The 13,012-nt window shown below is 39.9% G+C and overlaps 1 protein-coding gene across 2 annotated transcripts in view; it reads right to left on the bottom strand.

The window, feature by feature from the left end:
* TOPAZ1 (testis and ovary specific TOPAZ 1) overlaps nt 1-13,012 on the bottom strand; it is a 76,188-nt gene that overhangs the window by 45,305 nt on the left and 17,871 nt on the right. The window contains exons 3-5 of one of the 2 annotated variants that reach the window (XM_078151201.1): nt 7,644-7,711; nt 4,308-4,435; nt 2,056-2,120 (exon numbers count right to left, since the gene is read on the bottom strand). The exons of the other annotated variant lie outside the window; for it this stretch is intronic. Of the exons in view, the coding sequence (XP_078007327.1) occupies nt 2,056-2,120; nt 4,308-4,435; nt 7,644-7,711 (261 nt within the window). The remainder of the gene's footprint in view (nt 1-2,055; nt 2,121-4,307; nt 4,436-7,643; nt 7,712-13,012) is intronic. 2 annotated transcript variants of the gene reach the window in all.

Genomic DNA, 13,012 nt, shown 5'->3' with positions numbered 1-13,012 from the left:
CCCTTCATGGACACCAGCCACACTGGCCTTTGGGCTGCTTCCTGTACAAGGCATTCCATCTCCTGGCTCCATTCCTTTGCATAGGCTGTTCTCCAAATGTGAAATGCTCTCCTGTCACCTCACTTCTGCCTCTCGGAATCACCAGCTTCCTTCTCAGCTCCCTGTCAGTACTCTTTTGTAGGGTAAATCTCGCCTGATTCCCAGGTGCCAGCACCCTCCCCAAACATCCTATTGTGCATACTCCCTATGCAGAGGTTACAGTTTTTGATTTGAGCAGATGCTGTTCCCCAAAGAGATCTCCAGCTCTCTGAAGGCAAAGGCTACTTGGTTTTGGCCTTTGTGCCCCAGCACCGAACACAGTGCCAGGCACAAAGCAGGCATTTACAAGTGCTTGTAGAATTTAAGTGAAGGGGATAAAAGAGAATACTGGGAAGCACTGGGGATTGAGCTGGATTAGAAAGCCGACAACCTTTCAGTGTTCTGAACAAGAATGACGATGGCAGTCTGACAGTCACATGAAAGACTGGCTGAAGGATAAGAGGTCGCAACACTTGTGAGTGGGCTATGGCCACAGTCTGGGCCAGTGGCAATGGAGGATCCAGTCAGGACAGTGACAAGGACACTGGATGAAGGGTTGGTGCACAAAGTATGAGGTGGGCAGAACCCACAGGACTTGGTAACTCACAGAAACACAACAATTTGCGAGTTGGAAGGGCCCACAAGTCCCTCTAGACACCCCTGTACTTGAGCCACAATCTAATCCAGAACATTCCCAACTAGTGGCCACTTGGCCCTCCCTCTATTTACTAATAGGCCAGAAATGAGAAGAGAAGGAAGTCCAAAGTAACACCAAAGTTTTGAAAATAGCAAAGAGATGGAAATAAGTCACAAGGAGGAACAAGGGAAAGCTGGGTATAAGAGTCATGTTTGTTTGTTTTTAATAACAAGGAATTTATCAGTCCACACTTCCCTATCTAATCACTCCTGGTGAAAAGCCAGGTTGGGGTAGGAGAAGGTTCCTGATCCTCTGGGCAAAATTAGTGTAGGTTTAAGTACGAGCCTAATTTAAAGTAGGCTAGAATCACAAAATCTGAACTTGGAAGATAGCAACAATCCCATATGATAAAGATGAGGAAACTGAGGCATGAAAAGGGTAGGCAATTTGCCCACAATGAAAGAGTTAGGTACTGGCAGAGCCAAGCTGACCTATATTTCATACAAGAAATATATACTGTTCTGGTTTAAAGCTCAGTTTCTCTAAATCTGAAGTTTGTCCTTCTGGTCAATTTTCTCCCCTTTAAGTTTCTCCAATTGGTTAACTCATGAAAAGCATGAAATAGGGGAGAGAACATTGCATTTGCAGGCAAAAGAACTGGGTTGTTAACAATGTGACCTTGGTCAAGTCATTTATGTCTGGGCCTCTCTTTCCTCATCTACAAAACAGGCTAGACTCACCTTTCATATGCCTCCTTGTTTTAAAATTCTATAATGCTATATGGAAATTTATGAAGCTTAAATATTATGTACCAACCTAGCTCTTACCCAGCTTCTTTCAATAATAATTCTCTCTAATTTCTTGGCTATTTTGCTCTTCTAGGCTTCAGTTTCCTCGTTAGTAAAATAAGGGAACTGAATTAGGAGATGTAAAGTTATTCCAGCTTTAAATTTTATTATTTCTACATGTACTCCTCAAGATATATTGGGGGAACACCAGTCTGGAAGACAAAGTCATCCATTTTTATCTGTCCTTATATCTGTGTCTATGACATTTAGAAGATTATACATTTTCCTTTGTAGTATTAGTTAACACCTCTTCCAGTCCGTCTTTCTTTAGCAGTGTTTTCTGCCTCAGTTACATACATGCTAGTCTCAAGAACTCTTCTAATTCTCTTTTGGTAAATAGCAACAATTACCACAGTGTGTAATTATACTCATTTTCTGACATGTTAAACAAATTACGTCCCATATTTGGCACATTGTTTAAGTTACAAATTGCATTAATACCTTTTAAAATATCATGGAAAATTATGGTGCTTTTACAATATTCTGACAAACCTTTTCTCAACTTCACAAACGTTTTCTTTTTCTTCTTTTATTGCCACGCTACCTGAAAATGTACACTGTGAAGAGATCAGGGTTAAACACATTTAGATGAAAATGAATGTTATTATCAGTGTCATTTTCAAAAGCTATGTTTAACAGTAGGCTAATTTAAAGTAACTAATTACCAAGCTACAATTGGTCAAAGTTCAAGAATTAATTTCTATACAGCTCTAAAAAGTCAGAGAATCACTGCATCTTTCCATTATTTTACACAGCTAGCTGAAGCAAAATAGTAGTCACAAATGAAGGAAAGCATTTCTCAAGTTCACTTTCAGCCTCGATCACAAAAGCCAAAATTTAAAAGTTCTGATCAATCAGGTTGTTTGATTTCTAACATTCAAAACAAAATGCTAAGTCAGGTCAATTTTACTTTTACTTTTTCAAAAACCTGTGAAATTTATAATTTACTAGAAATATTTAAATACCTTTAGATAACATGGAAAACATTTTACTGGAAAGAAAAAACAACTCATGACTACAGTTGTTTAATTGTATGATTATTTTGCTCCAAGTAACTGTCAACAACTTAGAAATTTTTAAAGCTAGGCACCAGAGGCTCTCGTTAATATAATGTGCCTAACAGGTAATGAGACTACAGCTCTTCGGGGTTGGTTTCTGTCTTTTGGTTTTGTTTCCTAACTGTAAGGCATAAAAGAGTGAGGAAGGAAAGCTCCAGCAGGTCATTTTTTTACTTTTTTCCTAATAAAAACCACTCTAGACAGCAAGAGGAATGCTGACAGTTGACACCACCCTACATACCTCGGACTTAAATATGGTAAGTTCTGTAGTTACCTATTCCTTTGTCAAATACAGATTTGACTATATGAAGGTTGCATCCACAAATCAACACTTACAGGATATACACAGTCTCTAAAAAGCAAAGTAATAAGGACACAGAGGAGGATTCTGAAAGGACACCTGTTCTTTGGAAAGTGTTAAGTCATAGCTAGAGTTAACGGGCTGGCAAACCTGAAAAATGCTGCCTCACTACAGGTTCAGCAGCATGGCACAGCACCCAAGACTGTGGGACTGGGCATCAGGAAGATCCTAGGCTCAACTCTTAATTCAGGTGTTTACTAGCTATATGACTCCTAATCTCTTTAAGCCTCAGTTTCCTCATCTGAAAAATGGAGATAAAAATGGAAACCATCTTTAGAAGCTTGTGAGAATCAAATGAGAAAATGCATGTAAAGCACTTTGTAAACTTTAAAACTCTTTAATAAATGTGAGCTATTAAAAGTTTTTGAAGACTAAAGTTTAGCTGAAAAAATGTCCATTAGCAAGTATACTAACAATTACTACACATCTGATAAGCTAATGTAACTAAAACACCTCTATCCTCTACTTTGATTCCTACACAAAGTCAAAGCCCAGTGATTTGAAGCTAAACAAATATATATGTGTACATACATGTTTGTACATATATACACGTATATTATATGTATATTGTTAGAAGGTTAAGTTAGATCATAAAATTTTTACTAAGAATTGTTCATTAGGTTCACACTAATTTTTTTTTAAAATTTTTTTGGTGAGGCAATTGGGGTTAAGTGATTTGCCCAGTCATACAGCTAGTAAGTGTTATGTATTTGAGGCCATGTTTGAACTCAGGTCCTCCTGACTCCAAGGCTGGTGCTCTATTCAGTGCACCACCTAGCTGCCCCTAGTTCTGACACATGTACATGACACCTTAAACTGATTTTTAGAAGTTAAAAATTTATAACCTCTTCTTTTATGAAACATGGAATTCCATAATACCATAAAGACATCTTAGTTACCTGGCATTCGGAAAAATAGGATCCTAAAGGGAAATCGGCATTTCTATAGTGCTTACCATGTACCAGGCACTATGCGAAGCACTTTACTATTATTATCTAATCTGATCCTCACAATCACCCTGGGTGGTAGGTGCTACCATTACCCTCATTTTACAATTGAGGAAACTGGGGCAAACAAAGTGACTTGACTTGCCTACGGTCACACAGATCAGCGTCTGAGGGTGGATTTAAACTTAGGTCTTCCCGACTCCAGGCCCAGAGCTCAGTTTACTGTACCACCAAACACAAAGCAACTGACAAGCTGGTATTTTTAAGTAGAACCAAGATCTCCCCAGACCTAGACGTGGGTATTATCCCTGCTGACAGGTTTCTAATGTAGCATTTTGACTAAGGAGAGAGAAGAAAGGCCAAACTTTCCCCAAATACCTTCTCATCCATGTCCAGCCCTTTTTTATGCTCCTCTAACTCAGCTGGTTTTTCGTCCTCAGAGGGCTCGTTAGTGATTCTTCCCAAAGAATTACTCAGAACTAGAGAATCATGCTTAATTTCATTTGCTGGAAAGATGAAATATTCAACTGTAAAAGCTTCAATAGTATAGAGACCCAGTTACTTAAAGGCACAAAGAATGTTATTCAAATGAACCAAGAACTCAATGATTAAGACTTAATGGATTAATAATTTAAATATGAATTATAATTGATTTCCTCTAGACAAATAGCCCAGGTAGAGGTCTTCATAATTAATCAATAGTGTAATATAACTGTTCTAAACTAAAAGAGGTCAAAAGCTTGGAGACACTACAAAAACACTTCATGCTTATACGGTATGGCTATACAGTATATCCATATATATAGTATGGATTTTCTTTGATAAAAGAATCAGAAAGGTAACAAACTAGAAAACAACATAAAACTACAAAAAATTAAGTTAACTACATTTTCACACACAGGAAAAAACTGGATACTGATGAGGCAAATACTTGTCTCTATCCAGCCAACCAAAGATTTGTCAGAGCAAAACTCAACACAAAATTAAAAAGGAGATATGAATGTGCATCTGAGGAAAATCCAATATGACCTATTTAAACAGACTATCAATTGGGAAAAGAAAAGGAAATAGATAAAAACAGATTACAGAAAAGCTATCATCATCTTCTAAAGAAGTTTAATATGCATAAATCAACTACCATAACAAGGAGACCAAAAAGGACTAGAAACACCAGCCAGCAAACATTTCATTTTCTTTTCTGTCCAACTGCCTGGCAAGAAGATAAAAAACCACGTAGTTTCTTCTTGCTCTGGACCTATGATTTCATCACTGTAAGGAACTCCTGGTATGGAAACTTCCTCCAATGCAGATCAGTAACTTTTTTGGTAAATTACACATTTAGAGAGCTGCATAGGAATCTGAAGAATTAAATCACTCACCGATGGATACAGGAAATGAACAGGCACTTTTCAGAGGAAGAAATCCAAGCAAACAGCTAGAAAGAGGGAAAGGATCTATATATCCAAAAATATTTACAATAGTTTTTTGAAGTGGCAAAGACCTGGAAACTAAGGAGGTACCGAATGGAATCTCATGGAATCCCACTGTGCTAACAGAAATGATGAAAAGTATGGCTTCACGGAAAAGACTTGTCCGAACCCACACAAGGTGAAGGGAGCAGAACTAGGGGAACAATTTATACAACAACAACATAAAGACAAAGAACTCTGGAAGTCTCAAGAATTCCAATCGGTGCAATGACCAACGAAGCCTGCAGCGCACCAAGACTGGAGACTGTCACGTACCTCCTGACAGAGAGGTAATGGACTCCAGATTCAGAATAAGGCAAATTCTGACAGTGGCCGTGTCAAAATGTGTTTGCTTGACGATGTGTTATCTCCTTATGAGGGTTTTGTTTTTTACAGTAAGGGCAGCAGGTGGAAGGTGGAGAAAATAAGTGCTTGTTAATTGCAATAAAACTTAAGGAAAGGGAGAGGGAGAGAAGAAATACAGGATTCAACTGGGCTACTGGGTTTTTGACTATTTAAAAAAAGATCGTTAAGAGGATATCGTTTATATACCACCTTGAAAGGTAACTGGCTAAGTAATTCTGGCTACGCTCTTAGCCTCTCAGTGCCTCGGGCAACGTTTACAGCTAGTCAGATGCTGAGAAGGTGCTAAACTGCACTGTAGAGAAAGTGCCCTCATTGCAGGGTGCTCCCTACACCAAGAAAGTCATAGCTTTGGACCCCACTCCCAAATCCAAAAAATGCATTTGATCAAGCAAAGCAAAATGTAGCCTTAAAGGCTCACAAAGAGTCTCCCAAGGCCATGTCAAAATCACAAGACGCCTTGCAAGGTACATTAAACTTATTTTTTTAAACAACCTTCCATCTGGTGATATCAAGAGAGGAATAAAACAGGGAGACTCATTGTTCACCGCTGAGAGGAAGTCTGGTGGAGAGTCTGAGGAGGAAGCCCTCTGGATAAGTCCTTTTTGAGGATATCATTGTGCTGATTGCTTCCAAGGCCTAGAACACTACAGAGGCCTTTTAGATAAGATCTGTAAATGCTCAAGACTTGGGCCTAACTATCCATACAAGAAATAGCAAGCGGATGAAGAATGCTTACTGTATATACCATTATGAGAAGCTAGAGTGACAACTCCATAGTGCACTGTCAGTACACATGTATCTCAGACAAACACAGGAAATGGACAATGTGATAGGTTTAGAATTGAGCACAAGGTAGAAGGGGTTGGACAGTCTCTGGAGAGCTGTCTGGTGCTTTTAATGACTCCAAGTTTCTCCCTAAAACAAAGGCTCATTTAAAAAATAACAATAGTCAAGGATGCTATGTGACTATAAGTCATGGGATACAATATATACAAAGAATTAAATTTGAGAGCTACCTAAAGGGCAATGGAAAGACCCATGATAAGTGTGAAGAACTTGCAATACATTATAAACAAGAATTGGGCAAGATGAATGGTATAAAGGATATCAGTAAAAAGATAAATATGAAAAAAAAAAGGCTAATCCCAAAATGAGGGCTGACCAATGTATTCCACTGATCTCTCTGCAATGTCAAGGGAACTAGAAGAAGGCTCTTCCCAAGGACACCAGGTAAATCCCTACGAAAGTTATGGGATAACAAGGTCAAAAGTCACAAAGGATGGGCAAGTACAAATGGATTTTAGTCAGCAGCATCTGGGAGAGTATCTGCATGATAGCACAGACATGCAAGTGAAGTGACATAATTCATAACTTACTTTAACAGTATATCAGTAACAATGGATCATATGACCTTAGTAAGGTCAAGCAGTTTTCAAAATATTTTTAAATATGGTAGCCAAGAAAGTATAATCAACTGCGTCTTTTTGGGGGGAGCTAGGTGATGGGGTTAAGTGATCTGCCCAGGGTAACACAGCTAGTAAGGGTCAAGTGTCCTAGGCCAGAGCTCCATCCATTTGCCACCTAGCTGCCCCCTAAACCATGTCTTTCAAAGACAATGTCAGATTTTAAAATAAAGCTGTTAAGATATTTTAAGACTTTAAAAAAAAATCACAAAAATAATTTAATGAACATCTAGAAAGTTTTCTTGAAGATTAAACTTTGAAAAAGCCCTTTTCAGATCACAACTACTCAACAGGTTCTAAAACAAATTTGTCCAAGTTAAATGAACTAATTTTTGACCAAGCCTGAAAATGATTCAAAAATTCCTTTTTCAGTATTACATTATAATTTTGAAAATTTTGAAAATTTAAGTTATTACCAGCTATTAATGATGCACTGGAGCAGATTTCTGATGTCAGTGATCCATGGTCCTGTGCAGGAAATTCTCTATTATAAAGCAAATAAAATTTGAAAATCAAAATTTATAATTAAGTGATACCTATCACTGGCTACAACAGTGCTGTAATGCCTAGCTCAAATGCTTATCCTCTGTAAAGCTTTACCCAATTACTCCAGTCTACAGAAATATCTCCACATCCTTTGAATTACATTTATCTATACTGTTATTTGGCATTTAAATCGTAGATTTTTTAAAATAAAAAAATGCATGGAAACATATGAAGGAGTATAAAGCATTTACATGAATTCCAGTTACTGACCTAGGTTCAAATCAAAACTTCTGCCACTTACCTTCTTATTATCTATGTGGACTTGGACAAGTCATGAGCCCCCTGTAGTCTCAGTTTCCTCATCTGTAAAATGAGCGACTGAACTTGATGACTTCTCAGTCATCCTTCCCGTCATTCCTTTCAGTTCTCAATCTAGGATTTTACGTATGAGTCTCTAATTGCTCAGAAGTAGAGGAGCCCTTGTCCTGTAAATCTTTGTTCTCCCATGCACATAGTAGACACTCACATTGATACCTTTATGTCACATTCATTTCCGAATCTCTCTTCCTTTCCCCTACCCATCCCATCCAGCCTAATACAGACCTTCCAGTTGGCTCCCTTCGTTCCACCTCTCAGATGGTAACACACACCTCTGGATTTCCAGTCCTTGGTGGGGAAGGACTGACCTCTCTCCACCTCAGTCCAATATCAGGGCAATTTTATCCACGTGGCAGTGAAGGGAGACTCAATTAGGAGTGCTTATGTTTGGGGGTCCCTGGCAGCCTATTTTTTGTGTTTATTTTTTCCTGCTCTTTGATCAAGGAGTATTGAGGCTGGAATGCATGGATTGAGGCACAGAGGAAAACTTGTGAATTCAAGAGGTCCACAATTCCTGGGTCCAATCAGTGAAGCTAACTGGTGGCAGAGAAGCTTTTGCACTGGAAAGGATAGCCACCAACAAAAGGACTGGCCCAAGCCTGGCAGTTTTAACAGCAGACACGTACCAGAAATTGTTTGGACAGTACAAAGATGAAATGTAAAAAGCCTAAACAGCAGATCTACAAACTGCTTTATGCTCTAATGCGGTAGAAAGCATGGCTACCATAACCTCCTGCCTTGCAGTCTGAACTAGCTCTTTTCCTTTTGTTTATCAATGCTGGGGAGAGACTGTGGGAAGACAGGCACACTAGGGCACTGCTGACAGGGCTGAAAATTGGCACCACCATCTTGGAAAGAAATTTGGAAGAATGCAAATAAAGTGATCAAAATGTCCACACCCAGATTTCACTAAGCAGATACCCCAAAGAGATGTAGCAATAAGAAATTAATACAAAAAAGGAGTCAATCACAAAATCTATTTATACATTTAATAGACAGTCCCCACGTACACCATAATATCTATCACAGCACATTTTGGGGTAGCAAAGAACTAGAAGTAAAGAAGAGGCTCACCGACTGAGGAATGGCTAGGCCCGTTGTAAAAGATCAATGGAGTATGACCAATTTATAACAAATGACAAATATGACTATAGAGAAGCGTGTTAAGACATACATGAACCGATGAAGAGTGAAGTAAACAGCTGAAATACATACATGACTTCAACAACGTAAAGGGAAAAAAACCACAAAACAATCAAGTAAATGCTGCAAAATGACCAAGTACAAGTATGGCCTCAAAGAAAAGTTATAGGAAGACACCCCAGCCCACTCCCTGACAGAGATGCAAACAAAGCAGATGTCCATGGACTGAAGAATGGCAAAACAATTTTTACTGTGCTAATACACAAGGTATGCGGAATCCTGAGAAGCATGGAAAGATGAACTGATAAAGAGTGAAGTTAAGTGGACCCAAGAAAACAACTCATACAACTATAATAGTGTAAATGGAAAGAATAACAAATACAAAACAAAGGGGCAGTTAGATGGCGCAGTGGATAGAGCACCGGCCCTGGATTCAGGACGACCTGAGTTCAAATCGGGCCTCAGACACATAACACTTATTAGCTGTGTGACCCTGGGCAAGTCACTTAACCCCAGTGCCTAGCCAAAAAAAAAAAATCAAAACCAAATACAAAACAAAGTGAATGTTGCAAAAAGAAAAGAAGTATAGCCTCAAAGAAGTGATTTGAGAAGACATAACCCCTATTCATCTGCAGAGGTGAGGAACGCTGCATATATTTTCAGATTCTTTGGATGTACTGATCAGTTTTGCTGATTGTTTTCTCTCTCTCTCTCTCTCTCTCTCAAACAGTAAAGAAGGAATTATTTGGGGGATGGAAAGTGTCTTCCTCCAATCAGACAAAGACAAAAGCTGACACTTCTCCAAACATTAGGTGATTTATCTGTAATATAACTGATACCCTGTACGATGTTATCTTAAAAGGAATGTATTTTTTATTTGGACAAATACTGAGTAAGATTACAAATACTGTGAGATTTGTGTGAATGGGGTAATATGGTTTTGAAAAAACTGCTGAAGGAAATACTTGGGGACTTTTCATGTGGCATTGGGGAGGCCACTGGAAGTTCTCACACATGGATTTTATTGGAACTCAAGGCACTAGGGAGGCACTTGAACTGCTAATGCTAGATATCCATCTTGAGCCCTAGATCTTTCCAATGAGAGACAAAAAAGATGCTTTGGCAGGTTTCAGTTTAAAGATACAGATGACTTTTCATGGTTTCTAATGGTCATGTCTCACTCACTTCCAGGGAAGGGCCAGGGTCTCTCTGGAGCTCAGGCACCAACTGCCTTTCTCTCAGCCTCTGGCAGAAAATGCAACCGTTTACACATGGCAAATAGAGGCCATGTACTCGCCTCGAGGGGTCTTTAGCTCAATGTCTGCTTTTGCTTGGCATCTCTCTGTGCATAAAAGGACCTGGGCATCCCTAGTCTTAGCAACAGCCCCAGAATTTTAAAATGTGGGTCCCTCAATGGAAGCAGTCAGCAGGACCCATTTTTTGCATTGGCAATGACGACCACCAACAGGAACAGAAATCCAAGCTCTGGCCTGGCAGGTCAAACCTTTTTGAGTCACCTATGCCATTAGGAGCATGGCTAACTTCATTAATACGGTGGATCAGCTGGGGTAGTGACACTCTAGTTTGTGTCACCAGTCTGTGTCACTGGGTAAAAAGAGGTGGAACTCAAGTCCCAGACGTTAGAGTACCTAGGGATCTAGGGGTAGTAGCAATGCCCGTGTGTTTTCTCAACTGTAAAATGGGATTAATGGTGCCTAACTCCCAGAGGATCAAGTGAGGTATTTTGTGAAGCACTCAGCATAGCATCTGGCACATAACAGATACTTTCTTTCCTTCCCAGGATAACGGGGGGTGGTGGTTAATAGGAGTATTGAAGTCCCAACACCGATGGGAGATTGCCAGGTCTGGCAAAGGAAGGCAGTGCTTGGTCCCAATCACAAAAGATGGCACTACAGGCCCCAGGGGCACAGCTCCCAGAGGTACGGGCAGCAACAGAGGCTGGCCCAGTGTATCCCTTTGCTTAATGTAATCCAGAAAGTCCTTCTATACTCCTGCCAGTATAGGGAGGGCTCGGAAAACAAAAAAATGGCTGTTGGGAGACAGTTTGCTTTCTGGTAGCAGGCAAAGGTGAAACTGTTTATCCAGCTAGACAGCTGATGGAGTGCTGGGTCTGGAGTTAGGGAGACAGAGTTCAAATCTAGCATCACAGTTAATAGCTCTGGGACCCTGGGTGAGTCACTTCAACTCTGCCTCAGGTTCTTGTGAAGCAGGCATAACGGCACTGACTTCACAGTGTTGCTGTGAGGGTCAAAGAGGATATCCGTAAAGCACTTAGCACTGTGCCTGGCTCATAGTAGGTGCTTAATGAATGTTTGTTCGCTTCTAGCCCATGTGGAAGCAGGTCCCATTAGCAGCAGAGAGGGTACTAGGGCAAGTCTAGTGTAGTCATTTTAACCTGACAGGGCCCCTCCACACTATCAATATACTACCCAGTGGTCACTGGACTTCGATTCCAGGGAGGGCTGAGAGCAGGGTAAGGTTCTTAACCTGGTATTTATGAACTTAAAAATTAAAAAAACAACAACAAAAAACAAACCAAAAACCAAAAAACAACTATTTCAATTAACTGGTGTCCTTTGTAATCCTATTTATTTTATGCATTTAAAACATTATTCTGAAAAGAATCCATAGGCTTCATCAGATAATCAAAGTGGTCCACAATACACAAAAGGTTCAGAACCCCTCCCTCAGAGGCCCATTTTTACAACCAACCCTGTGTAGACAGGAGACGTCTTCTTCATTGTAACCACGATGTCTCAGAAGCTCCTTCTGGTCATTCTTTTACAACCGAGGAACCACTGTCATCCTCATAGATTTGGCATCCCCCACCACCTAGGCCACATTGTTCAGATGTGAGACCTGATCTTTCAAAAATGGGACAGTGCAGCCTGGGATTTCTGGTCTTTTTTTCTCTCTAATTCAGCCACTCTCTCAGGGGCCATTACATTGCTGCTTGTATTTTGGTTTTACTATTTTTCCAGTTTAATTTTCTTCTTTCAGAGCTACTTCTACAAGGTTTTTCAAATCTCCAGGGTTGGGGTTGTCCAATAACAGCCCTAAAGCCACTTCAGTGGGGGAAAGTCTCTGAAAAGATTTTTCTGAAGTTTGTGGCAGCAGGAATGTCTACCCATCTCCCACTATATGGGCCGGGCTAGCTCCTTCCTGATGCAGCAGACCATCCTGGCCATACACAGATGAACCAAGGCTTTGTTCTCGCTCAATGTCTTTGTGAACTATAACTCCCCTACGATAGCTAAGAAATTCTCCTTTTGTTAACTGTTGGAAGCACGTTCCATTTCATTATAATCTCTGCACTAAGCTATCAGGGGACTGGCCTGGTTATTCTTGGTCTGCAGCATCCTCCCACAGACTGTAACATTAATTATAAGTTAAATGACTGAATCTGGTTAAGTCATTCTCCAAACATGTACTGTGAATCTTTCATGTTTAGCATCTGTGTGTAGACATAAAATACTGGTCCTATATGTGAAACATTTTGGATACCGAGTACCTTTCTCCTACTCCCTCCCTCTGCAGCAATCTTAAATGTAAGCCTAAAAACCTAAGTTACAAGTAAACCACAACCAGGGCATGGTGATGGGTGTTTAAGGACATTGGGAAAACGGCATCTAGACTGGCTTCTCCTTAAAGGAGAAAAGAGAATATAGTACTCAAGCCTGGTGGGCCCAGGGAACAGATTATTAATGTTAGATAACAGAGATGGAAAGAAAAAAGATAGAAATCAGTTCTGCAAAAC

This window comes from Phascolarctos cinereus, unplaced genomic scaffold, assembly GCF_003287225.1.
Source record: "Phascolarctos cinereus isolate Bilbo 61053 unplaced genomic scaffold, phaCin_HiC Scaffold_1;HRSCAF=81, whole genome shotgun sequence".
In the NCBI taxonomy this organism is placed as follows: domain Eukaryota; kingdom Metazoa; phylum Chordata; class Mammalia; order Diprotodontia; family Phascolarctidae; genus Phascolarctos; species Phascolarctos cinereus.
This window is presented reverse-complemented; position numbering and strand designations above follow the sequence as displayed.